Source organism: Pecten maximus, chromosome 4 (genome assembly GCF_902652985.1).
Source record: "Pecten maximus chromosome 4, xPecMax1.1, whole genome shotgun sequence".
Lineage (NCBI taxonomy): Eukaryota > Metazoa > Mollusca > Bivalvia > Pectinida > Pectinidae > Pecten > Pecten maximus.
Window position 1 is genome coordinate 50538989 of NC_047018.1, and position 26031 is coordinate 50565019.

General features: G+C 34.0%; 1 protein-coding gene across 1 annotated transcript in view; it reads right to left on the reverse strand.

Moving 5' to 3' along the window:
- The window catches only part of LOC117326617 (receptor-type tyrosine-protein phosphatase mu-like), a 66510-nt gene that overhangs the window by 12206 nt on the left and 28273 nt on the right, over window positions 1–26031 (reverse strand). The window contains exons 12-15 of the mRNA XM_033883376.1: window positions 25008–25097; window positions 23956–24073; window positions 23408–23550; window positions 22390–22577 (exon numbers count right to left, since the gene is read on the reverse strand). Coding sequence (XP_033739267.1) covers window positions 22390–22577; window positions 23408–23550; window positions 23956–24073; window positions 25008–25097 — 539 coding nt within the window. The remainder of the gene's footprint in view (window positions 1–22389; window positions 22578–23407; window positions 23551–23955; window positions 24074–25007; window positions 25098–26031) is intronic.

A 26031-nucleotide genomic window follows, 5' to 3' on the forward strand; every position in this document is an offset into this window, starting at 1 on the left:
AATCTCCGTACTTTCCAGTAACGCATTCTGAAAACATAAGAATGCATACTTGATCATGGTCATTATCTATTTTTACCAGCTTTTATTTATTATCAGTTTCTTTTGCACGATTTATCACACGTTAATATTACCATATTAAAACAAATTAATTGATACAATGAAAAATATTGATATCATACACTAATTCACCTTTACAAGATCCTGTGTCCCGATCACACAGCTCGTCCTTACAATTGATGGAACAGTTCTGATCACAGTTATTACCGTGCTTGCCAGGAAAACAGTCTGAAAAATATTATGTCTCTCCATAGTAAATTATACTTTAACGCTTATTATCGTTTTGTTGTCAGTTTTAATGTCACAATATTATCATCTTAATTAGCGTAATTTGTTTGAAACTATGATAAGTAGTCAGAACCCATGCATTCTCCGCTTTGCAGATCATATTAAGCACAACTACTATTGCATGTCATCAAACAGTTTGTACCGTAAAATCATCCAGTACAGTCTAGAAATTAAATGTGTGACTTCATAACGTAACATAATGATAAAGATGTTTCACAAATAACAAACATTTGTCATTTGAAAAAAAATGATGAAAGGTTAAGAGCAGAATGTGTCAGTTTGTGCAAAGTTTTCTTCGATGTAACAAGACATTAATATTTCATTTATTGAAAAGGGAATATTACCGGCAATTAATAGTATATAACCTAGTAATTGTTATTTACCTATACAGTTTCCCGAATCCCTTCTACACAACGTCTCAATACAATTTTTAGGACAGTCCTGCTCACATGAATCTCCGTACTTTCCAGTAACGCATTCTGAAAACATAAGAATGCATACTTGATTATGGTCATTATCTATTTTTACCAGCTTTTATTTATTATCAGTTTCTTTTGCATGATTTATCACACGTTTATATTACCATATTAAAACAAATTAATTGATACAATGAAAACTATTGATATCATACACTAATTCACCTTTACAAGATCCTGTGTCCCGATCACACAGCTCGTCCTTACAATTGATGGAACAGTTCTGATCACAGTTATTACCGTGCTTGCCAGGAATACAGCCTGAAAAATATTATGTCTCTCCATAGTAAATTATACTTTAACGCGTATTATCGTTTTGTTGTCAGTTTTAATGTCACCGTATTATCATCTTAATTAGCGTAATTTGTTTGAAACTATGATAAGTAGTCAGAACCCATGCATTCTCCGCTCTGCAGATCATATTAAGCACAACTACTATGGCATGTCATCAAACCAGTTTGTACCGTAAAATCATCCAGTACAGTCTAGAAATTAAATGTGTGACTTCATAACGTAACATAATGATAAAGATGTTTCACAAATAACAAACATTTGTCGTTTGAAAAAAAATGATGAAAGGTTAAGAGCAGAATGTGTCAGTTTGTGCAAAGTTTTCTTCGATGTAACAAGACATTAATATTTCATTTATTGAAAAGGGAATATTACCGGCAATTAATAGTATATAACCTAGTAATTGTTATTTACCTATACAGTTTCCCGAATCCCTTCTACACAACGTCTCAATACAATTTTTAGGACAGTCCTGCTCACATGAATCTCCATACTTTCCAGTAACGCATTCTGAAAACATAAGAATGCATACTTGATCATGGTCATTATCTATTTTTACCAGCTTTTATTTATTATCAGTTTCTTTTGCACGATTTATCACACGTTAATATTACCATATTAAAACAAATTAATTGATACAATGAAAAATATTGATATCATACACTAATTCACCTTTACAAGATCCTGTGTACCGTTCACACAGCTCGTCCTTACAATTGATGGAACAGTTCTGATCACAGTTATTACCGTGCTTGCCAGGAATACAGCCTGAAAAATATTATGTCTCTCCTTGGTAAATTATACTTTAACGCTTATTATCGTTTTGTTGTCAGTTTTAATGTCACAGTATTATCATCTTAATTAGCGTAATTGGTTTAAAACGATGATAAGTAGTCAGAACCCATGCATTCTCCGCTCTGCAGACCATATTAAGCACACCTGCTATTGCATGTCATCAAACAGTTTGTACCGTAAAATCATCCAGTATAGTCTAGAAAGTAAATGTGTGACTTCATAACGTAACATAATGATAAAGATGTTTCATGATTAATAAACATTTGTCTTACCTGTAAAAGTGATAAAAGGTTAAAAGCAGAATGTGTCAGTTTGTGCATCAGAAACTAGATAACGAATTGCTACAGCTACTAGGCCCTATAATTCAATGTGATGTTCTCAACACGTTAAAACTAAAACGTCCAATAACCGTCATTTGACCCCTTAATTATGAGTTGTAAAATGTTTAACTTTACACGCTATATAGCTATTAAAAATGTTGAACTGTATTAGCAAAAATGAGGAAAAATAAAATAAAGCCCGAGAAATTAATAAAAAAACACTGACATATAAGAATCTTTTATATTAAAACACAATTTTGTAATATTTATAACTTATCTCAATACACGTATATGCTATTTTACAGACTTTCAATTTTGTCCAATGCAAGAGGTTGACTTTGCAAGAGACACGGTAATAATGGTGAATTCATTGGTAATATTCTTTATTTGAATTTTACTTAATTATGTGTTTGAGAATATTCTCGTAGGCCTGAAGCTCACCATAACAGTTCCCGAAGACTTTCTCACACAGCCGGCCCTGGCAATTTGTAGAGCATCCCTGTTCACATCGAATACCGTACCACTGAGGAGCACAATCTGGAAATACACAAATAACATATAGTCATTTCAATTGTTTCTATAACGCTACCAACTTTAATCTTATTCTACTGAACCGCATACCATTAATGGCTTCGACTTCTTAAATGACTTAAGCAGGGTCCTTGTTCCTTTAAACAATCGACCTGTTCAGATATTCACACCTTATAAGGTAAACTTGGAACAGGGGTCATTATTGGGGTCAGTGTAGGTCTGTCTTTTTTCCACACCCTTGCAATCACATTTGATATACAGGTAAATATTGACCTGGAAGTAGGGAGAGGTGTATCTTATATAACTGTTAAAAGAACTCTATGCATGACCCTGATTTAATGAGGCAGGTATTACATGAAAACAAAAAGTATGATGTTAATTCAATACATGATGGTGGCCCCCATATAAAATATTTACAGGTTTCCGAGATGACATTCTTCAAATTATGGCTAGTGGACCAGTGTCGAGATGACATTCTTAAAAACTATGGCTAGTGGACCAGTGTTGAAAAAACTCCATTTAAGCAGGACAGTGGTAAACATTAACATGATCGTATATGGGAAATATTTTGGTTCCGTGGTTGCTATATATAGCTTTCATGTGTTATAGGACAATTCAACCATTTGATTTTTTAGCTAACCATCAAGGGTAACTTAGTGCACTGCATTGTGTTATGAATTTTCGATTCATACATTTCATTGGAATATTAATTCATATGTAAACTATCAATATAATTGTTTCTAAAAAAATGTCTATGTCGGTAAGCCACGATACGTATAACATTCTGTGTCTGTAGGATTACGTTTTAAGTTTCAACCTGATATTCATACATGTGCTATTTAGTTTATTGTAGATCAGAATAAAACTATGTAATATATCACTTTTTGAATGTTTGTAGATATTATAATGCATCTGTTTATCGTTCGTATGTATCGTCTTGTCTCACAACACATAGTATCCAGAACTGTTGTATTGTTGGTATGTTTATTTGAATATGAATATGGTATTAAAATAACACATTATTTAAAGAAATTAGCTGTTGGTGCCGTGTTCCTTTTCAATATAATATTTAAGAAATAGTAAATCCATTAGCAATATCCATTTATTGGTAATTGAGCGCTTGATGTCTTCTATAGTTGATTGTTCAATTAAAACATTCTAGATTATAAAATTTGTTTCCAATTCGCTAGCATCCTGTACTGGATTATCTATTTATACTATATTTAGTTTGATAGAGAGCAGCTCGTAATTGATATATTTACTTGCGGTATTACAACAATATTTTGAAAGCTGTTAAAAGAAACTTATACCTGTTAATTTTAAGATGAGCATGTAAAAATAATGGTAACTTACAGAAACAGGCACCTGTTTTGGAGTGACAGTTACCACCATAACACGCTTCCGAACAGTTATGGTTACAGTCACCGTCACCGTATCGTCCTACTTGACATCCTGTTGGAAAGAGGAATTAATACTGATAAGTTTAAGTTATTTTATCCGCAAATGGATACGTGAACGACATTATGAGAAAATATATTTTCCCCGAAAAACAACGTTAATATTTCAAACATAAAAAATGTTTTTATATAACGTCACATTATAAAAAATCAATCATACTCACCAAACACCTGTACCTCACATAACTCCAGAACAGCGTTATCACTATACCAGGTGTATCGTTTGGGGTTTCTATGGTTGTAGACGGTCACATACTGACCTACATACGGGCACTGATGTGTCACCACCAGCTGTACATCACTTCTAGTACTACTAGTGTCCTCATAACAGAGGACACCGTCTGTTGGTGTGATGGTGGTATTGGATACATAAAGCTGGTATCCTGCCAATCTTCGCTGAAAATTATCTTGAAAGAAAACAAAAATCATCAGTAACAAATCCATTTAAAAAGGTATGGATGATGATGCCAATGTTTAAGTCGAATGTTATTGATCTCAATCTTTATCATAATTAGGTTTTTAATTTTTGGAAGTCATCGTTGGTTCACCAACAGTAATTTTCTCAGCGTCACAACGATACTGGCAGTGGGAGAGTAATGTTGGATACTTCCCAAATTGAATATGTATATGGTACTCGGGAGTTATTGCCACTTTGATAAACCTGCCAGTGGTCAGGTGTGAACCCACATAACGACTGACCAGGGAGATAAATCGAGCAGACAAATTGTGTTAAATTTGATCGTCTGCCAGACGAAAGACATTGTAAGCTCATACCAAAGTTCAACGATATTCATCAGAATTATGTATATATTCCACATTGGATGAAATCACTAGATACAAGATCAGTATTAAATCTGGACAACAGTAAGAAACCTTTCTATTTATCAGTCTGTCTGTCTTTTTGTATGTTGTTTGTCTGTCTAGTTAGTATTTCGTTTTGCAGAAGGAAATAGTGTGTCGTTAAATATTTAAAGAAAATGGTCGTTCCAACCGCTCTGAAATATGATCATTTAAATAAAATTTCTTCCGAGAGATACATGATGAAGGGAAGTAAACCTCGTGCAAATGAAGTGAACTGCTTCGCAGTTCATGTACCATTTGCACGAGGTTCACTTCCCTTCATCAGTCCATGCAAGCAACAAAATTGACAAGCAATCCTTATATTTACGTTAACCAAGTTTAAAACTTCGCCACCAGATTGCAAAATTCGGTCGCAACAGTGTGACGTAAGTGCGTCACTTTGTAACATTGTTATACTTATCGTACATGTGTGTACAGTAGTGGAACAGCAGACAGTCAGTTATTCTCGTCGCCAAGGCAACATAAAATATAGTGCCATACACGTTTTGATTAGTACGATGTTGATACACAAGGAAACGATATTTCCAAGGTAAAATATTCATTTAAAAAAAATTATGTGATGCAGTCTAATAGCCGGGATATTCAAAGCTCGAGAAAAAGTGTAACAATGTGAATTTTAGTCGCAGGTTAGCTGGTGATGTACATGGTGTTCTTGACATATTGGATTTCATTGTCGCACTGGCGTTTTGGGATGTAAATTCTGATAATAGTAAGTAAAGAAACATTGATTTGAAAATTGGCGGTATTCGACGGCCGGAAACTTGTGTCCTCCATATGTTTATATTGAGTCAAATTACGACAATAATGTGTCCCTGTTCTCCATATAGCATACTTCTGCTACCTGTCTGTTATGTGTTGTTAAATAGCGTTTAAATTGAGGTTTATTTTCTGTGACCACTGAAATGGCATTCGAGATACAGCTAACGTTAGACCTACTGTGCTACGTAGGTCATGTGCTCGGTGCTATCGAGAGTGTCAGTGTTCTGTCAGATCCTGTTTTTTAAACTGTCTGCATTATACTGGCATTTTTATTAGCACATAAAGCGGCTATTCCACATGTGTTCATATACGTTTATAACAATGCCACACAATTCGCAAAGTGAAAGTGCATCCAAGTCTGAGGCGGTACAGAACTCGATCGCCATTGTAAACTCAGTGAATGTAATCACACGCCGGCAAGAAAGCGATTCGTCTCTCAGAACAGAAGCACGCGACCCAAAATCTTCAACGGGAAATGAAGTGATCTGAGTTTACTATGTTCATTGAAGCGGAGATAAGTGAAAATGTAAATATTATACTGCTGGTACGATTTCTACCATATTTCGTATGTGTGTATGGAGTGATGTGTAACATTGATATGTTTTCTTGCATATTTTTGTACGGTGTATATAGTGATATGTAAAACAGTGATATGTTTTCTACCATATTTTGTATACATGTACATATACCTTACAAACTTCATCATCTTATTCTACAGATTGTAAGAAATTAAATTGAATTAAACATTAAATAAGAGAAACTTTTCTTAATATTCCAACACAAACTTAACTGCTTGTTTTCCTAGATGATTAAATCAGACATAAACCCTTCTAAAAGGTAACCTTTAGATTTTATATCTAATATTTATTTCTTTGATTTCAACATCATTCAACATGGATACCTTTTATATATCTCTTAAATCTCGGGACAGATTCATTGTAATTTATACCATAACATCGACTGATCAGGATCTTCCCGTATTCAGAGGACAATTATCAATGGTCAAGGTTAAATTTCACATGTCATGATAAACCATTTTTGAAATAAAAAGTAAAAGATAACTTTTGCACTCCTAAGTTTAGTTCATATTCATACCATAACACAGTAACAATTTTTGGACCACATCAAGTTCTGGGAGCTATCAAATTATACAGCTGCTTAATCCAATAATTAATTGCCGGTCGCTATTGCATCGATGATATTCAAGTGTCACGAATATCAAACCTAAACATAAAACACTATTTTTCAACAAAAAACAACTAAACAAGGTTAAAATATAAACGCGAAAGAGTAAACTTTTTCTGCTTCATCGACAAAACTCAAATGAGAGTTAAAGACCTGACGACGGAACCAACAAGTTTCAGAAACGTTTTGCGTCATATCATATCGCATAATATGATTTTTCCGAATGATGTCGATCATAAAATTTCCAAATGGATTTCATCAACCTGCATTTGTCGAAAACCTGTGTGGTTTACGTCTCTGTTAGTAGTCGACATTGATCACGGCAATCGTGATAATGGTGATAATTGTAACAAGATCTTGAGTATTCAATCAACTGGGACATTTAAACACCGTATTTATAGGGTAATAATGCTTTCTGTCTGCTTTCTAATGCTTTTTATCTATCTGTATATTGGTGATGACATATGTTTTCGTGAATGTGCTCATAAGGTTTACACACATTGAACAAGTTACATTGCATTAAAGGTTAACATCAAAATAAATTTCAATTGTTGCAATGGACTCACCTCTGTAATATATTTTGATCCTATTAACGGTCACCAGCTCTCCCAGATCAACACGCCACCAGGCCGTGTCGTGACCTTTGTCTTTGGTATGTAAACAGCAGTTAGAATCCATGGTTGTTTGTACACAGTCATCCACAGCCTTACCAGCTACCCACTTATTGTTGTAATCGCTACTCTGGTTAGCTGACTTTGATACGGCGACATTACCTGCACAAATAGTATTTCTGATATAGTGCTATTTTACATTGATACGATATATCACAGAACGATTGGAAACGTGATTTACAATTATTTGTTTTATCGTTCATTCTATTTATAAGATGAGAAAATCGTTTAATTGTACATAACAAATGGAAACACTTTACCAATTAAATAACCTCACTATTTAAACGTAATTAAAATTTTCACGTATCAACTAGATACAAAATAAGGAGTGTAAAATATGCCAATCTATACATCGCTATACTTTACTGTTCAGTACTGTTACACTTAAATTTCTATATGTCAATGGCATTTCACTACAGTAACGATAAATGGCCGGTGATTATTTTAAGGAGGGCACATATGAAAAGTAACATTTTTCTTGTGTTTTTCATGTGATTAGGGTAATCGTCTTCAGCATCATAGGTGATAACGGTCAACACCAGATTCATTGGACATGAAACACTCATCAAATGATATCTCCCGAGAAAAATATATCCAATCGAACGCCCCTGATACATATAAAATGCAGGCATGTTTGACTGTAAAACCAAGTAAAACGACAAAGTGATGGCATAATATACGAATTCACTCGTCTTAAGTGAGGAAAAGGAAACCAAAAATAATATATAGAGGATATTGAATGGTTTCCCGTTTAATATAACATATATTTCACGAGTATGGCAGAATATCGATATTTTCACGAGTGCGAAGCACGAGTGAAAACTATCGAAATAGTCTGTCATACGAGTGAAATATATGTTATATTTAACCATTCAATTTTCTTTTTATTGCATTTCATAAACTTAAAAACAAAATTAAAAACCTCGAAAATTAAAAGTGTCAAACATACCTTTATATTTATAGGCACAGTGGGTGTGACCGAATGAGCCTAGGGAATACATTTGGGGGAGAAATGGAATGGGCTGTCCTGTATGCGGAAAAGGAGATTATGGGTGGAGAGAGGGGGTGGGGGTGAAGGAAATTGGGATAGCAGATAAGTATTTAACACAGCGCGAATATGATTAAATTATATACTAGTACACGTGTTGTGTTGTGTTACATGGTGTGAGGAAAATATCATATATCTAAGACGAGATATGAATAGTAATATCCTAATCTAAATATAGAAAAACTTCATAAATACATTGGAAATATAAGCATTAGTGTTTAGATATGTTTTTATAACAAGTGATATCCGTATGCATGTATATAGTTAATTGCTTATTTAGATTCATAGTACAAGGGTTTAAAGTGTCAATCAATATAAACAAAGACGTGCAGTATATAGGTCCTTTTGTGTTATTCTTTAAGTATTTATGTAAAGTAAACAAATATAATACCTTAGTATGTATTTAAATGTATTATATGATAGATATACCCCCAAATATCGAAAGTCTTTATTGTGTATATACTTATATGATAAATGTACGAACAAACTATTAACCTATTGAATTGCTCAATACTGACCTCAAATCAGGAAGTAATCTAATTTACCACACATTTTGTAGTATCAACTATCTACCTGTACGTCATTTTGTAATTACTAGTTTTAGTTCGTATTTTTAGTACTTACTTTCAGATACGACAGTATTTAATACCATGAGAATGATCAGGATCACATCTCTTCTTAAGAAAATCATTCTCGTCGTCATTCTGAGTTTCATGGCGACTCCTACTTAACCAGGAAGTAAAGTTAACATTGTTTAAGGTTCAATATTGCTATTTCAAATATATGTTTGACAAGGTGTACCCTATTATAGCTACACGTACGGGTTCCGAAATAATGGGTTCAATAGCTATATAAACATTGTACTTCCTTGTAATGCAACCATATAGTATATACACACTCAGGCAGAATTCTCTTTACATTAGGCGTGCATAAAAAAAACTACTGGTATTTAAATATCGGGACATTTATGTTTAGATTTCAATCTAGCCTGTCATTATCGTGTTCTTCTTGATACTGACCTTGACAACTATTTAACATCTAACTGTATACGGTGATATTATGTGCGGTCGGAATGTACAATCACAATATCTAACATCTAACTGAATACAGTAATGTTAATTTTATGAATTGACTACAAGATGATACTCAATGATGAACCTGTGAGAAATAAACACTATCGATGGTTATTATAACGTATAGTACAGGTTTATATTCTAAACGTATCAAATGACAATTCTTATTTCAAATAAAGGGAGGCAACTCTTAATATTGTAGTCGTGTACTTTTGAAAGTGCGAAATAAAATTCGTTTTGATATTTACATTCTGTGTTGCATTTTCCTATATGTCGTTAATCAACCAACTTAATGTAAATTTACCTTACATAGTTATGTGTTTACTGTCATCGTATTGGCGACAGTCTGTCAATTCAGTATTATCATACTGCTTTTTTATCGTATGATACTAACCTTCTGATTTTCAATTTTCAAAATCACATTTCTCGCGTAATATTCGTTTTAAAAGAAAATTGTATATTTTTATCATTACTGTACATATTATATGAATATATCAAATAAAACGGACGTCAATTTGTGTGGAAATGTTATAAATGGAATTATTTTATCCACAAGGATGTAGCAAATGTTTTATCTCATTACATTTACTATTTAACTATTTACATAAACGTTAACGAAAACATCCCATATACATGTTTTCTAAGAAATACCAGTACGCACAATACCCGCCACAACGGGTCTTCAAACCTGTACTTTGTGAATGAGATAAACGTAAACAATGATTGATATCAGTAATATACTAGAACGTTGAAGATTACTTCTTCAAACTCAATAACCGACATCGTTTGAAGCTACCGACATCTCTTGAAGCTACCGACATATTTTGAAGCTACAGACATATTTTGAAGGTGCCGACATATTTTGAAGCACAAGGATTCATCACCAAACCGTTGCCGTTAAACACTGCTAAGCATAATTGCTCTGGTGTTTCAAGTCATACCTTTATCAACAATTTATATTGTATATTATACGAACATAATATTAATAATCTCCTATATGATAAACAAGTGTTATGTAGTTTACATTATCTGCCGTTTTTGAGTACTCTCGCTCGTGTGTCGTTCATGATTTTTTATTTTAAGTCTGATATATTCATTGAATGATTGGTAACATATCATGATCAAATATCACAATATTTTCTTCAATAAACCATGAAAACTCAGATAGGATGAGCTGCCGAGGTGTTATTTCATTTCAATATCGTTTTCAAATTCCAGGAGATATATATTTGCTATTTCTGCTTAAGCGTATTTTGCGTCTTTTCATCTGTAAACTAACATCAATTTGATTCTAAATGCATTTGAATAATGATAATAATAATCATAAAAAAGAACAAAAAAAAAAAAACGAAAACAAACAAAAGAACAAACAAACAAAAACAAAAAAACTACAGAAAATGCAATAATTCAGAATTTCCAACTTTTTTAATTGTAATAAAAAACAGCATCATTTATGACAACAGGTCCATGGGCCTGAACGATCACCTGGGTTTTGATATATTTCAGTCTAGTTGATCCATTTTATCACTGCCTATCAGGTCGTGGGGATCAGTCAGGGTCAAAATGTAAATACCATAAAGGTATCATCTCAAACTAGGTCGATTTATTTCCAATTACAAATCAACAAGGGATGCGGTAAAATGTGAGTTCTCTATATTAAATTACAGTCATTTATTTATAGTAACTATTTTACTCCCGTCCCAGGGGAAACTATTTTTGACCCCGTAGGTCCTCAGGGGATCTTGACAAGAACAATTCAAAACTTGGATGGTCTCTAGTCACGCGAAGTTTATTCAGAATTTCATTTCATGTGTTTCAGAAAGAACGGACGACGTACGACGTATGGCGATGGACAAAAGGCGATTAGAATAGGTGAAAAATAACAACAATCCTCATGTTCCAGTAAGCTTCCAAATAGCGACTTATCAGGGCAATATCATGTTAGTCTTTGTGTAGAATATTAACTTTGTACATTTTGATATTGTTGATCAGTACACATTGTCATATTCTGCTTTATTAATAACAATAAACATGGGATGAAGCGATTGTCAGTCTCCGTATAAGCATCAATTATTTTGAAAATTAAATATACTATAGGTACACCAAAAACATTTTTCATACTATCAACACAGTGATGTATATGCCATTGCAGACAATTAAAAATCATCAATTTTCGTTTGTCTTGTTAATAAGGCAACATGTCACAGACTTTATCCTTGATAAAACCTCCATGTGAGTTAACAACTAGCTTCATATAACAATATTTTGACATATACGTCAAACAATATATGGCACCCAGCAATTTATAATCAGAAAAATAGATTTATGTAAGAAACAATCCATGAAATCAAATTAATACATTTCACATCGATTTAACATGTATAACCGTAGTAAGAAATCTACATTGGAATATAAAAGTGTCGAAAAAACGAAATTCGTATTTCAGGGAGAGGGGGTATGAACAGCAAAACATTAGCACAAGAATACGTAGAACATTCTTATTCAGAGCGATCCGCCGTATATATAGAGCTGGGTCGCTGCATATTTGACACTGATACTAACCTTATAACTAATACACGTATTACTATATTGCTCGGGGTAAACAAGATGAAAACCGGTTAACACCTGTCTGAACTGGTTTACAACTAAAGGGAAAAAAGAAAAGCAAAAAAAATAATAATTATAAAAATACACAAATAAACAATGTAACGCTGCAATAAACCTTCAATCTATTTAAAGCAAAATAAAGTATGTTTGCAATATACAAAAATATATATAACAATGTAAAAATGTCAAAAAATAACAAACAAAAACGTCCCACAGAAAACAAAAAATTCCGTACACTGGTAAAAGTGATATGTGAAACATCAGTATGCATATATACACCATAATTACTTTCTAACGAAATGAGTGCAATCCATGATAGAAGAAAAAAACCCTTACTATTTGTTTTGATTAATTGTCGTCGCGTCATTGAAAAAAACCCGCTAGCATATGGAAAGATTCAGGTATTCACAGGAAAATTATCACGTTCTGCAAGCTGTGGAAGCTAAAGCATATACATATCGGTAGTGGTATCCAGGTACTCATTAATCAGTTCATGTACACGTCGTTGGTATCCAGGTACCCATTAATTAGTTCATGTGCATGTCGGCGTTATCCAGGTACTCATTAATTAGTTCATGTTCACGTTGATGGTTTCCAGGTACTCATTAATCAGTTCATGTACACGTCGGTGGTATCCAAGTAGTCTTTGATCATGTTGTAGCAGGATTGGTACTGGTCCTGAAAGTTTAAATTTAATTTCATTTGATCGAAAATAAACAGTGAGTTATTCCGATGATGATGATAATAACACGCCAAAATGACGGGATAGGTAAATACATTTTCCAGACCGACATAGCAACAAGGTTGGCAACAACAAAAAAGAAGGAAAAAATGGTTTGTCTTCATCCGATGCAAACGACTGAAATACCTTTTCTATAGTATTATATTTATCGCTGAACCTAATTACATCTTATGCTGATAAATGGAAATGGATACATGACATAACATTAACCATGATTTGACTAATATCCGAATTTAAGATTAACATAATATTTTTGAGGTAAATAGATTATAACTGTAGATACAGGTTGATAAATTATTTATTAATAGTAGTGAATTGTGCTAAATAAAACAACAAACAAAACAAGCAAAAAACAAACAGACGAACAACCAAAACAAAAGCAATAATTATAAATTAAAAAAAGGCATACTAAAATTTGGATTATACCTTAATCAAGAAAACCGCCAGGAAAGCATAAGAACAAAAGATGGAAATGTAATGGAAATAACGGAGTCTCTGCTCTGATGATTCTAGATCAGTTACTATGGGATGTAATATTCTCCAAGTTAGAATCTTGGTAGTAGAACAATTGCAGCATTTATTATTAGGTTTAAAAAAAGGTTGACGTTCGTATTGAACAAGAAACAAATTCCTAACGTAATCATGATGGCGACGAACATATTATTGCTATCATCGACTAAAGCTCGTCTTTAAGCAGTGAACATGTCAATATACGTACAAAATTGGTCACAAATGCTGGACGTCGCACAAGCAGCTGACGTGAAATCTGAAAGATATCTACTTCTTCGTCGCTCTTCATTTGGTCTCGGGCATTACTGATACAACAGAACAGCCCACTCTGGGAATAGCCATCACTGAAACATCAAAGCAGCATGATTATATGACGTAGAAAACAAAATAAATTTCTCTCACATCCTTAACAGTCGTTGATAATGTTTGCTGACGTCTCACAAAGTATATAATACAAGGTATATTCACTGACGTATAAAGTATATCATAGATAAGTATGAAGGTAAAACTACATACCGACACATGGCTATTGTTGTCTTGGTATCGTCCGATTTGCGTCTGCTGTCAACAAGTTCCAGTAGGTGAAGCAACATGGACGAATCCTTGGGGGCTGATGATTCTCTACCCCATCCAGTCACGTGGAACACTCGAACAGTGGAATTAAAGCTGTTCACCTGTAAGGAATACATTCCAAATACCTATATTTACATGCAAAATATAATTAAACTGAAATGTGACACTACCAGGACTTAGAAATAGCACTGCTGACATAGAATATAACAAAACAACGTCTATTAAGATATTTCCAGGAAGTCATTTATATGAATGTAGGATAGAGATGGTCCATGGGCACCGAATGTTGTTAAAGACTGAGACTCTGTCATATCCTCACCCTTACGAAATATTTAAAGGAACATTTATTTTACCAAAATCTTTAAAAAAAGTTAGACATTTTGTATCATATTATAATATTTATACATTACCGCGTTTTCGATTGCAATTTCAAGCAAATCAACATTTGCTATCGTTGAAGATTTCCCCCTGTGTTCCAACGTAAAATCTCCGATAGATTTATCTTCGTCTTCACTTGGAAGCCAATTCTAGGATAGGTTAAACGTATGATGTTAAAATGTAATGTGATTATATTTTGATATATGGATTGTACAGTCCAACGAGTGCTCAACTATTTTATAGTTTATTCGCTTAAACACTAATTGACTGGACAACATGCCTCAATTTTATCGTAAAGAAAATTCTTTGAGTGTTACAAGACCATGGCACATGTCGTGTGTTGGACCTCTGTGATGTCACACATAAATGACATCACAGGTCACTGATGCAATACTACCACCGACTGAACAGTTTGGAATATAAAGTTATACCAATATGAACATTCTCAGAGATAGACTTTTTAAAAATCCGTTTTCAGTTTAAAATTTAATAAGTTTCCTTTGGTTTTGTGAATCAAACCGGCCACCAAACAGCCACAGACTGGGGCCCATCAGAATATATGGTTTTACGGTAAATTATTCTGTTTGTTAACTCTCAATATCCTGATTTTGATAAACGAAATTAAAGATGAGAGTATCTACTTTGGGTAATATTTGTGTGGAAATACACATACAATCTCTTCCGGCTCGATGATGACTATTGTTTGACAGCTGTGGTCCATTATCATCGTCAACAGATCCACCACGGTGTCCTCCAGAGGAGTCTGTGTGACGATGTACCCAGATTTGGATGTATATGACTATGTGAAAGAATAAACACATATCTTTGACATTATACATCAGAATGGCATTTTAGACAAATTTCTTGTAGGCAGAAAAAATTTGAATGAAAGGTTCACCCAATGTAGGAAGCGACTACTCGGTACTTGTAGTGATTTTATTTGGTAATACTGCCACCGACATCTACAGACAGAAAGAAATTATAGAAAAAGCCCCAATAAACAGGTGTAATTTCAGCAACGAGATTCAATGGAAGAAAAGAAACCTTATATTGTTTGATATCATAGAACTTCAGTAGCGAACGTTTAAATTGGCTGATATCATTCATATTAATCCCAATTTCCCCCCTATTGACAAGGAAAAGTAAGCATAATCCACCAAAAATTACGAATGCATGTCCTCATGTATATCATTGAATAATATTGCAAAAGAGGACAATGACCTACATGCAATAATCACTATAGATTTTATTCAAACATGCTTTGTTATCAATTCAAATATTCCCCTATAAATATCATTATTATTAGTTCACTATTACTTAATTAACACACATATGCTAATAAATCAATTAAAACTAGCTGACATATACATACGGGCACTGACACTGCATTGATATAATCCGGTCTACCAGTAGCCTGTGATCGAAGGTACGCCCTGAACTTGTCAACTGAACAGAAGCATCACTTCATTGTCATTAACACAATTTTATAATACACATTAAGTACTCTCGTCGATTTTTCATTATACATGGTAGTCTATGACCGGTTGTGTAATGTGGAGAAAGGAATGCCACTTGTCGCTTTAATTTTCGATATAATTATATACAAACATGCCATAGTTCATTAAAAGTAAAATCATGAATAAATGTAAAGTTCGTGTCACAAACACGTTTGAGATTTGCTTCGGACTACAGGTAAAACACGAAAATATGAACTATCGTCAAATACAATGTTTACAGTGATTACATTGATAACTATCCGAAGATTCCGTCGTATGAGGAAATAACTTGGTGAATTAGAGATTATCAGGACTACATCAGTTATATACCTATATTACGTCATGTTCATAGAGCTTTGATGGTTGAGTTTTTACCTGCTAGGACAGATAAGGTCCTGTTCTTCATCTTGTTGGATGGTAGTAAGGCGGCTTGGTAATCTGTCTCATTGTAAGCTGGTTTCATAGACTGTGTCAGCTAAACACAATGTTTGTTGTAAGATTTACATAGTGGTTAATATATGTAATGACGCGAAGTAACACTCAATGTACGCGTTGGAAAAAGATGAACAAAAGAAAGAATTGCTTAAATGAACTGTTGGTTTAAAATCGTCAAGTTACTCAGGAGACGGAGATATATATAAACCTGTATTATGCAGGGTGTAGGTACACCACACAAAACAACCTCTTTTTCAATGAGGTATTGTGTGTTGTAGAAAATTCTACGTTAAATCTCAAAGTGGGTACATACATAATTTTCTTTCATATGAGTAACATTCTTGTAAGACGGATCTATCAGTGAACATGTAGACTGAGACATGAGGTTAACCTTTCAAAAACGAATATAAAAAGACATATCTCGGCAATGTTTTAAATAAAGTTTCTTTCTCAATTCAAAAACTCTCCCTCATACAATTCCTCTATATATAAGTTTATAAGCTCAGATAGTAATTGTAATAATAACAAATTTCCGTTGTATTCAGTGTGCTCCTTTTACAATAATGTACTGTTTTCAAATATTGCTATTTTGCAGTTCCCTTGGCTTTTTTTAATGATATCGAATGGAAATCAAAATTATACATTAGTGGAAATGTGATATTACCTGGAATTCCTTCCTGAGCTTTGTTTGGTTCGTTGGACCGTCATTGGAGAGAGCAGTAAGTGTCGTGTGGTACTTCATTCTTGGAATCAGGGTGTCTGGCATATCAAAGGCTTCTATAAGGAGCTGGTGTACAGCTATGTATTGTTCCTGGATAAAAATATGTGTAGGCATTAAGGATATTTACTATCATCTCATAATTGCTAATAACTGCTGTAAATTACAAATGGGGTGTATTTCGCTAAACCTACGACACGCATGAAATGCGCCTCGGATGTAATCGCGAAATGATGTAGGATTTAATCGTGGGAATGATAAGATTTCTGTTTGTCAACATCGTTGTTTAGTTTGATAATATGATACTCTTGGAGACTCTTGGATAATTTTTCTGTACAAGGCTGATTATATGTAAGAACGTACCAGAAAAAGCACCAAAAACCTTGCGAAATGTTTAAATTTTACCTACAGATATGTTAAAGATGTCATATCTTTAAATAGACGAAAAAAATGTGTATGGCAGTTGTCGATGGTGAATTACAAGACACGCACTCTTTTAGGGCCCCTGGTCTTATTGTGTTTTTCAGGTGCATCAACGCAAATTTATATTTTGTTAATATTCCCCAATGTGGATTTGATGACAGATGCAAACTCGCTCGTACGTTCTTTTGGGGTATTTTTGAGAGAGAGAAAATATTACCCCCCGCCTTTCTGAGTAATTACAACCTAACTTCGTGCTCCGGCCAGTACTGAACATATATATTAACATTACATAGAAATATGAATGGCTAGGAATATATAAGTATTGTTAAATAAGACATTGGCATATAATCTGAAAAGTATTAAAGCTATTTCATAAAAAAATAACAATGTGTTACTTACTGCAGTTTGAACCATATTGATCCTATCCTTCCGCATGGTTTTTATGTATTGCATGACGTCAATGTGTCCGAACTCCTTTCCGTATTCAAGGAGAGCATCCAGGGCAATGAATGTTCCAGTTCTACCGATACCAGCACTGTTAGATAATCATTTAATTTATTTATTAGCGTCGGTGCAAATCAGATTTAAAACATGTGATACAATAAAAATAACAGTGAAATAATTTCCTCCTGACAACAACCTGGATAACGTGATAAACCCATTTTAAACAAGACATGATTCGCGACATATACTGGAAACCAATTTAGAGACCACAGAACCAAATCAAAAATAGATTGTGGGTTTTCCCTGTTTTGGCAGATGATTTGATAGGAAGTTGAAAGCATCGGGGCCTGCTGATTGGATATTTTCATGTGTGGGCTGGGCAATACATTCATTTTTTTCTTATCTGTAATTTTTTTTTGTCAGTGGAGTTAATCAAGTGTGTATTTTTTTGCAAATTTAGGTGATTGTTTGGTGCTGAATTCAATACAATATGTTGCCCCACATATAAAAAAGTTCAAATTGGAAGAACTTTTAAATATTCTATTTTCAGGTTTGCGATATGACATTCCTCAAAAGTAGAGCTAGTGGACCAGAGCTGAAACTCCTTTTAAGCAGAACAGTGGTAAACTTTAACCTTATCGTCCATGAGAAAGCATTTGGTTCCGTGGTTCATTAAGAAAGAACGGTTGATAAAGGTCTCTTCTTCTTACCTGCAGTGAACAACCATTTTCCCTGTCAAGACCGTCTGGTAGTTCATCACGCGGCGGTGGAAGACAACGAGTTCATTTGGGTCTGGAGTCCCGTGGTCGGGCCACGTGGTATAGTGGAACTGATGTATCTGACGTACTGACTTCGTCTGAATGAATAGTTAAGAACATTTAGAATAATAGCGATCAATGTGCATACATACATAAAAATGAAGTTTGACTTTTCTAACTGTTGGTATTTCAGCATTATCTATACCTTCTTTTCTGATACTGTAAGATCACGGATGACGTAGAAGGCATACGATCTTTCTCTGTCCATAGTGATGCTGAAAGTTGCCGTGGTCAAAGGTTCTCCCTCATCTGGCCAATACTTGTCGCACTTCGGCTAAAATTTGGAGAGAGAAAATAAGATTGGCATTGATGATCAAATCGTTCAACTTAGGATTAATCTAGAATTTTTTATATCATATCTAACGATATTTCATCTTATTTGTGTTCTCTGCCCATTGTAAACAGAGCAGACCTAACGGTCTCCACTCCACGGTTGAAATATTCCTCTAGTCCCTCTATACTAGACAGTTATCATACCTGTCTCGTCAAAATATATAACACAACTATGATGTTTAATATGTATAGTTGCCAACAATATATTGTCTCAACAACTATCTGACTGCGCAAATGCTAACAATCAATTTGTTTTCACGTTCAGGGTTAGAAACGAAAGATAAAAATGATAAGGCATTGATTATATGAAACCTCTTAACAATGATCTACTGTGAAGTATAAATTATAAGGAAATATACAACAGTGGTTCGCTTCTCTCGATAAAGAATTTTAAAAAGACCTCTAAAAATGTTTAATACTTGCGTCTTCTTAAAAATCATGATATTCAAAATATTGAAATAAACGTGTATGCTGTGAGCTCCGGGACTAGAATGAATAGCTTACACATCCCCTTATCACTGACTCGAATATCTCGTGCATAAGACAAACATCTTATGCATATCCAAGAATATATGTAAATGCGACTGGTCGTATTTGGTCAACGCCGGCGCAGGAAATGATATTATGTTACCATCTCTGTTCCGAGACCGCATTTTTTAGTTCCTTTGGGTAGTTGATGTATCACTATTTTTAAAATAGCATTTTCATTCAATAATTCAATTTCATAGATTGGTCCCCACATTTGTTTGCTCATTACTTGTTCCCCGAGAAATTATTTAGTAAGTTTTAGTTTTCCTTGATTGTCTAAGATATAACCTTACCTTGATACCTTATTTGTAAGCTAATTAATTTTTTTATTTTTAAATTTTAAAGCCTACCAACAAAAATCACCTCTAATTTTTTCGAATAAAATCATAACTTGGCAATCCGTTACGTATACTAGTAGAGTGAGCATGACAATACCCGAAATGACATTATCCGAAATAGGGTAATACAATCATTAATAGTGTACTGTCGTTGTAGAAAAACAATGTAGATATGACGGAACCTTTCTTTAAATGCAATCATTGTATATCATAAATACAATTAAAAGTGTTACAAAATGTCCATACCCTTCCTCCTTCTATGATATTTGTCAACATGACAATTTTACCGGTCTGCAGCTGCCATATCATCCGCCAGAAATCATTTACAGTACCGGGCCTTGGTCCTAAAAATTAAATATAAATATACAGATGTTTCTACAAGGACATACAGCGTGTCTTTATTGTTATTCCAGCTAGTTACATTAGATTTTTTGTATTTCTTAACGTAGATGGCTGTATGAGAGAAAACCATCTGCGATCGTGTGAACCTATTTTATGAAGAAATAAGAAAACAAGGTACATGATATTTTTTTGAATGGAATATTTTATTATAAACGACTTAATTTCAAAAGTTACTAAGCATTAACCGGTGTTACAACTATGTGTAATTAAGTATTCTCTGGTTCACACATGCTTACCTTGTGTTGCTACGTATTTCGCAGTTTTTCTAACACTCTGTAAGATATGAAAAAAACCATTGTAATATCTAATAGTAGCCTTATCATAATATATAATTAAAACATATTATATTTCATCATTTGATACCTCCATAATAAGTTTCTGTCAGATCATGAATGACATGGTGAGCCAATTTTTGACGTTTGACAAATCGTTAAGATAAGGAAAGTGGTGTCAGTGATCTTAAAAAAACCGGGCGAATGATGTTTTATATAAACTTGTTCAGTGTATAAGATTTATTGCATAAGGAATTTACAATTATATATATGGGGCAGCCACATTTAGTTACAGGTTGGAAGGGAAGTTTTTCCTTCATTTGTGGTATTTAGTACAACCTATACGCTTAAGTATGAGCGATTTTACTATTTTCGTCACGACTAGATAGAAACAGACTCATATAATTGACAATCAAGGTTTAGTAAGTATTAGTTTCCGAGTTGTGATTCAGTTATCTCTCATTAACTATACTAACATCGATGTAATTGGCGTTGATGTAATTGGAGTGTGGATCTTTGTCAACTGTATCAAGTATCACACGGGAATGATCATCTGTAAAAGATAGCATGGCGATCCTGTATGCCAGATTTACAATATACTTTAACATTGTATAGAAAAAAGGATCGTCTTTTTCAAGTCATGAGTGAGCGATTTGTATAATAAAAGTGTACAACGACCTAAGACGGTTCGTCTATTGATAGAGCGCGTGTATACACGCTTCATATGTAAGCTACAGGTTCAACTTAGTCATAGCTTGACAAAGGGCTAAATCGATCTTGTGACGTTGCGACACCTTGAACACGTTCATTGTCTTTTGTACAAAGTAACATTTTGATATAGGAAAAAACAGATCGATAATTTAAATACATTTTAGTTCCTAAACGGACAAAGTTTATAAAAGATACATTATTATCATTTAATAATTGCAATATTATTTTATTTTCATTTTCTCGTGGATAATAATTGAACAAAGATATACTTACAGGGAAATGTGGTTTTAAATCTGTTCTTTGCTTTGTTTTGTTGTAACATTCCAATGGTATGTGCATGTAAAGCTCCAGACGGTATAGACTATTAACAGGAAAGGAATGTACAAGTGGAATCTTGTTTTTGTTTTTGTTTTTAGAAACGCAACAAAATTCATAATATAAAAAGGATTGTCCTTTGGTTTTTATTCGTTGATATTGACTTTCTTTTTAAATTACATATATGTTACTTTTAAAAGATGTTTCAGGAAACATGTTATTTTAAAACGATTGCTTATTAACCCTACTTATGAAGGAGACAAAAATTAAGATGATGTCAAACCTTGAATACCAAAGTCTACAGTCTGTTTTCAATATAATTTGTTTGTTATCTGTTTGTAATGTATCTTTCCTTACACGCATACATGTCATACAGTATGCAATATACTATTAATAAAGTCAATCATTTTCATAACATAAGTATAGTTATCTATTTCTTTTTCTGACTTCATTTTCTCGTTTGAATACAGCGTACGTTACCGTATATCCTGTAAACTGTTTACACTTTGTTTTTGTTTTTTTAGATTACTGTACCTTGTATTCGTTCTCGAAAGCCTTGGCCTTGTTTTTCAGTTTTGTTTGGACAAGAGATTTGAGGCTGGAGACAGGAAATCCAACAGGACCGGTATTATAGTAGACGCTACCACTAGATCCGGGCTCTCTTCCTACCTCCTCAGTGTTAACATAAACATTGACTGTGTCCTCGTGTGGCTCGTCTGGATCTGTTATGTACATCACACATATACATTAGTTTCTGTACCGTGCTATGCACTACCAAAAGTTGTATATACTTTCCGCAATTAAAAAGCCCAACAAGGTAAGCTTCTCTTTCTCCGTTAAGGTTGAAAGTGAATGAATAGGTTGTAGCATCCAGAAGAAATTGAACCTCTATATTTTGTACGTAGATTTAGGTTTTATGTTTAGGACTCTTGTCATTAGTTGATTATTTGATTGTGTTAGTAACAAAATGCTTGTAAAATCTTGGTGTAATTTTTATACATATTTTGCAAAAAAATAGAACATACAGTGACGGCGATGAAGCATCTATAACATTATTCATCATATCTATTCAGATATTCAGGTTTGCAAGACTATATATAAGGTTTGTTTCTTTCACAGAACATTTAATCTTAATTACCCCTGAACTGTATTACATTTTTACCATTGAAATGTTCATTCTAAAAATAATATTTGTTCACTAGTGAAAAATATCACTTTGATTTGACTGATCAATGGTATTACTTTAAAACTACCCGGTATATTTTGCTATATATGTAATCAACAGAATATCTAATAGTATATTTTGAAAAATCAAAATATTAGCCTAACTCGTGAAATATATTTGCTATTACTGAAGACACTGTTAGATATTCTCTATGTCTATCATAGCAATATCGAAACATGTTTTTATGATGTCGATCGTGAGCATTGGTATTTGCTGCGCATATTTTTTGCAGGTGGGTATGTGAGACGAAGGGATTTGAGGCCAGGATAATAGTCTCCCTTTATTATTTTTTCTATGTTTTGTTTCTCAAGATGAAACCTGGATCACCTAATGGATTACTGTAGTCGTTTCTCTCTGCAACTCCAGATTTGCCAGATGGGTCTAGCGGTTCGTTGTAAATGGTCTTCTTGTGTACATTGGAACGGCCGATATCAGTAAAGGATTCCTGTTTACCATCACTCTGGCGACGTCTGTGGAAATATGGCACGAATACATCGAATATCACAAATGTATAAGTATGAGGCTCCTCGTGCAAGATGAACTTGTTGAATAGTGTGTTTGAACAATGCACTTTCATCAATGAAATATTTTCAATAAAACTGTGACTCTCGAAATCGATTAAAGGGGGAGAGGGTCAACACATTGATGGGTGGAATGAAACACAGGAGGGTGGGTCTTTTTCGCTTCTTGGAAGTGTCACGTCATCAAAAGAGGAATCGATGTATAGGTTATGTGTATTGTATATAAATATATTCTGCTATGCAACCATATTTGTAGAACAATTTAAAAACTGTCATATAAATTATTAATTATGTGTAAATTGTACATCTTAGCTACATGTTTTCTACATCTCTATAAACATTGATATATATTACCTTCTGACGATGATGACAATAACAATAGCGATGACAGCTACAGCAATCACCCCTGCTATAGCTCCTACTATTGGCCCAACGGCTACTGGAGGTTGACTTTCGGATTGTTGGGCTTGTTCTGTTACAGAGAAAAATAGCATTAAAGAATTTTGAACGATTTCAAACACCTAACAAAAATGGAAATACAGTACAAAACTTCATTGTCGAACTATTTATATATTAAAACAGCCGTTTGCAAGCTGGAATATATATCATTCTACAAACATTTGTATTCGACCTAGCACTGATTTTGCCTATTCAGCGTACAAGAAGTCAATTGCATTTGTGATAAATAAAATTTTACATTGGTCTTCTCCGTATTCAGCGATATTACAACCCCGAGTGTAAAAGTTTTGCTGGTCAATAGGAATCTTTCCGAGTGTTGCCGAGCCGTACTCTTCTACGAGAGTTGTAATATCCTTCGGACAGAGCGATGTTTTATTAGTTGTCTAGCATTCTTAAAGATATGTTGATGTGAAACCTATTCACCGCACAATTATCAGTGTCCTATGAAATCAGTCGGGACATTGTTACAATACATACAATGACGACGCTATCCCACTGAAATAGCGGTATACCGTGTACTCGCTGTTTTCCCCTATGCCGTCTGGGATAGAGTTTTCTTATCCTTAAGAACCACAGAATCGCCCTAAGAAAGTTAATTTGTTTGCCGCATAAAACTGTCTTCTTGCTGTGTGGAGCTGTGCTATTATTTAACTATGCATTTTGTACTAACGCTGCATTGTTGCTGTCGTTCATGAGTTGCACGTGTTTATCTTTACTTAACTGAGAAGAAACGCATAGGTAGACATAAAAAATACAAGTACTTGTATTGCAGAATTCCCCTTTAAAGCTTTGCGACCTTTAAGTAGCACGCAGTCATAATGTTTTTTTCATTATAAGATATGTGTAACGTAACAACAGCACTATCATAACTATGGTTTAAATGATTTGCTCATCATTTGTTCATTTCAATATATATTTTCTACCAAATCTGCTATAAATACACTTACCCGTGCATTCCCCGCTCTGCTGATCACATTTAACGCAGCTGCTATTGCATGTCATCGAACAGTTTGTACCGTAAAATCCTCCAGAACAACCTTGCAATTAAATAACGTAATATAGTGACGAAGATGACAATAATTTTTTTGTAGTTGTATGTATTAGTTTCTTAAGACGTTCAATTGCCTCTCATTCCCTTCACGCCATAAAATGAAAGCTCTCCAATGATCTCGAGTACATAATGTAACAACATTAAACACCCAGCAGTGTTGTAATCAATCGTTATAACGTAAATTAGGATATTTGGGTTGTGGTTTTCGAGTTAGGGGAAGCCGGAGTATCCGATGAAAAACCGTCGACATACGGTCAGAACCAAACAACTGCCCCACGTGGATTTCAAACCCACAACCCAGAGGTGGAGTGCTAGTAATAAAGCGTTGGGACACCTTAGCAAATCGGCCATCGCATCCCGTCTGACATGAAAGCGTCAAAATTTAACAAACCATGTAAAAACGTCGTCGGTTTTGAAATAATAAATGTTCCGGGCGCACCGTTATTCGGCTTGGTCCGTCTGATTTGAAAGCGTCAAAATTTAAATCACCAACGTCGTCGGCTTTAACATACCGAATATTCCGGACGCACCGTTATTGACTTTGTAATTGGGTAATTATATAAAATTTGACTTTACTTCCGTGAACACAGCAGAGGATATTTATCGTCCTGTTTGCATAAAGTGTGCCGTTTTATCATTCTTCAGTAAGGTATGGTTCCTAAAATTCGTATTTGTAAAGTTTCTACTAGTGACATTTCATTTGCTGCTTGTATAAACACGAAGTTACCTTTTCATAAAGCTTCGTAACTTACGAATTTTCGTAGCATTTGCCTTAGTCAGATTCACGATTTGCATTTCACAAAAACTCCGTTTCTTACGAATGTTCGTAAGTTTGACAAAAACCTTGCGTAACTTTACGCCATACCTTTCTATAGGAAAACAAATCGAAATCGTACGCAAGCATGCCTTTTTAACAGAAA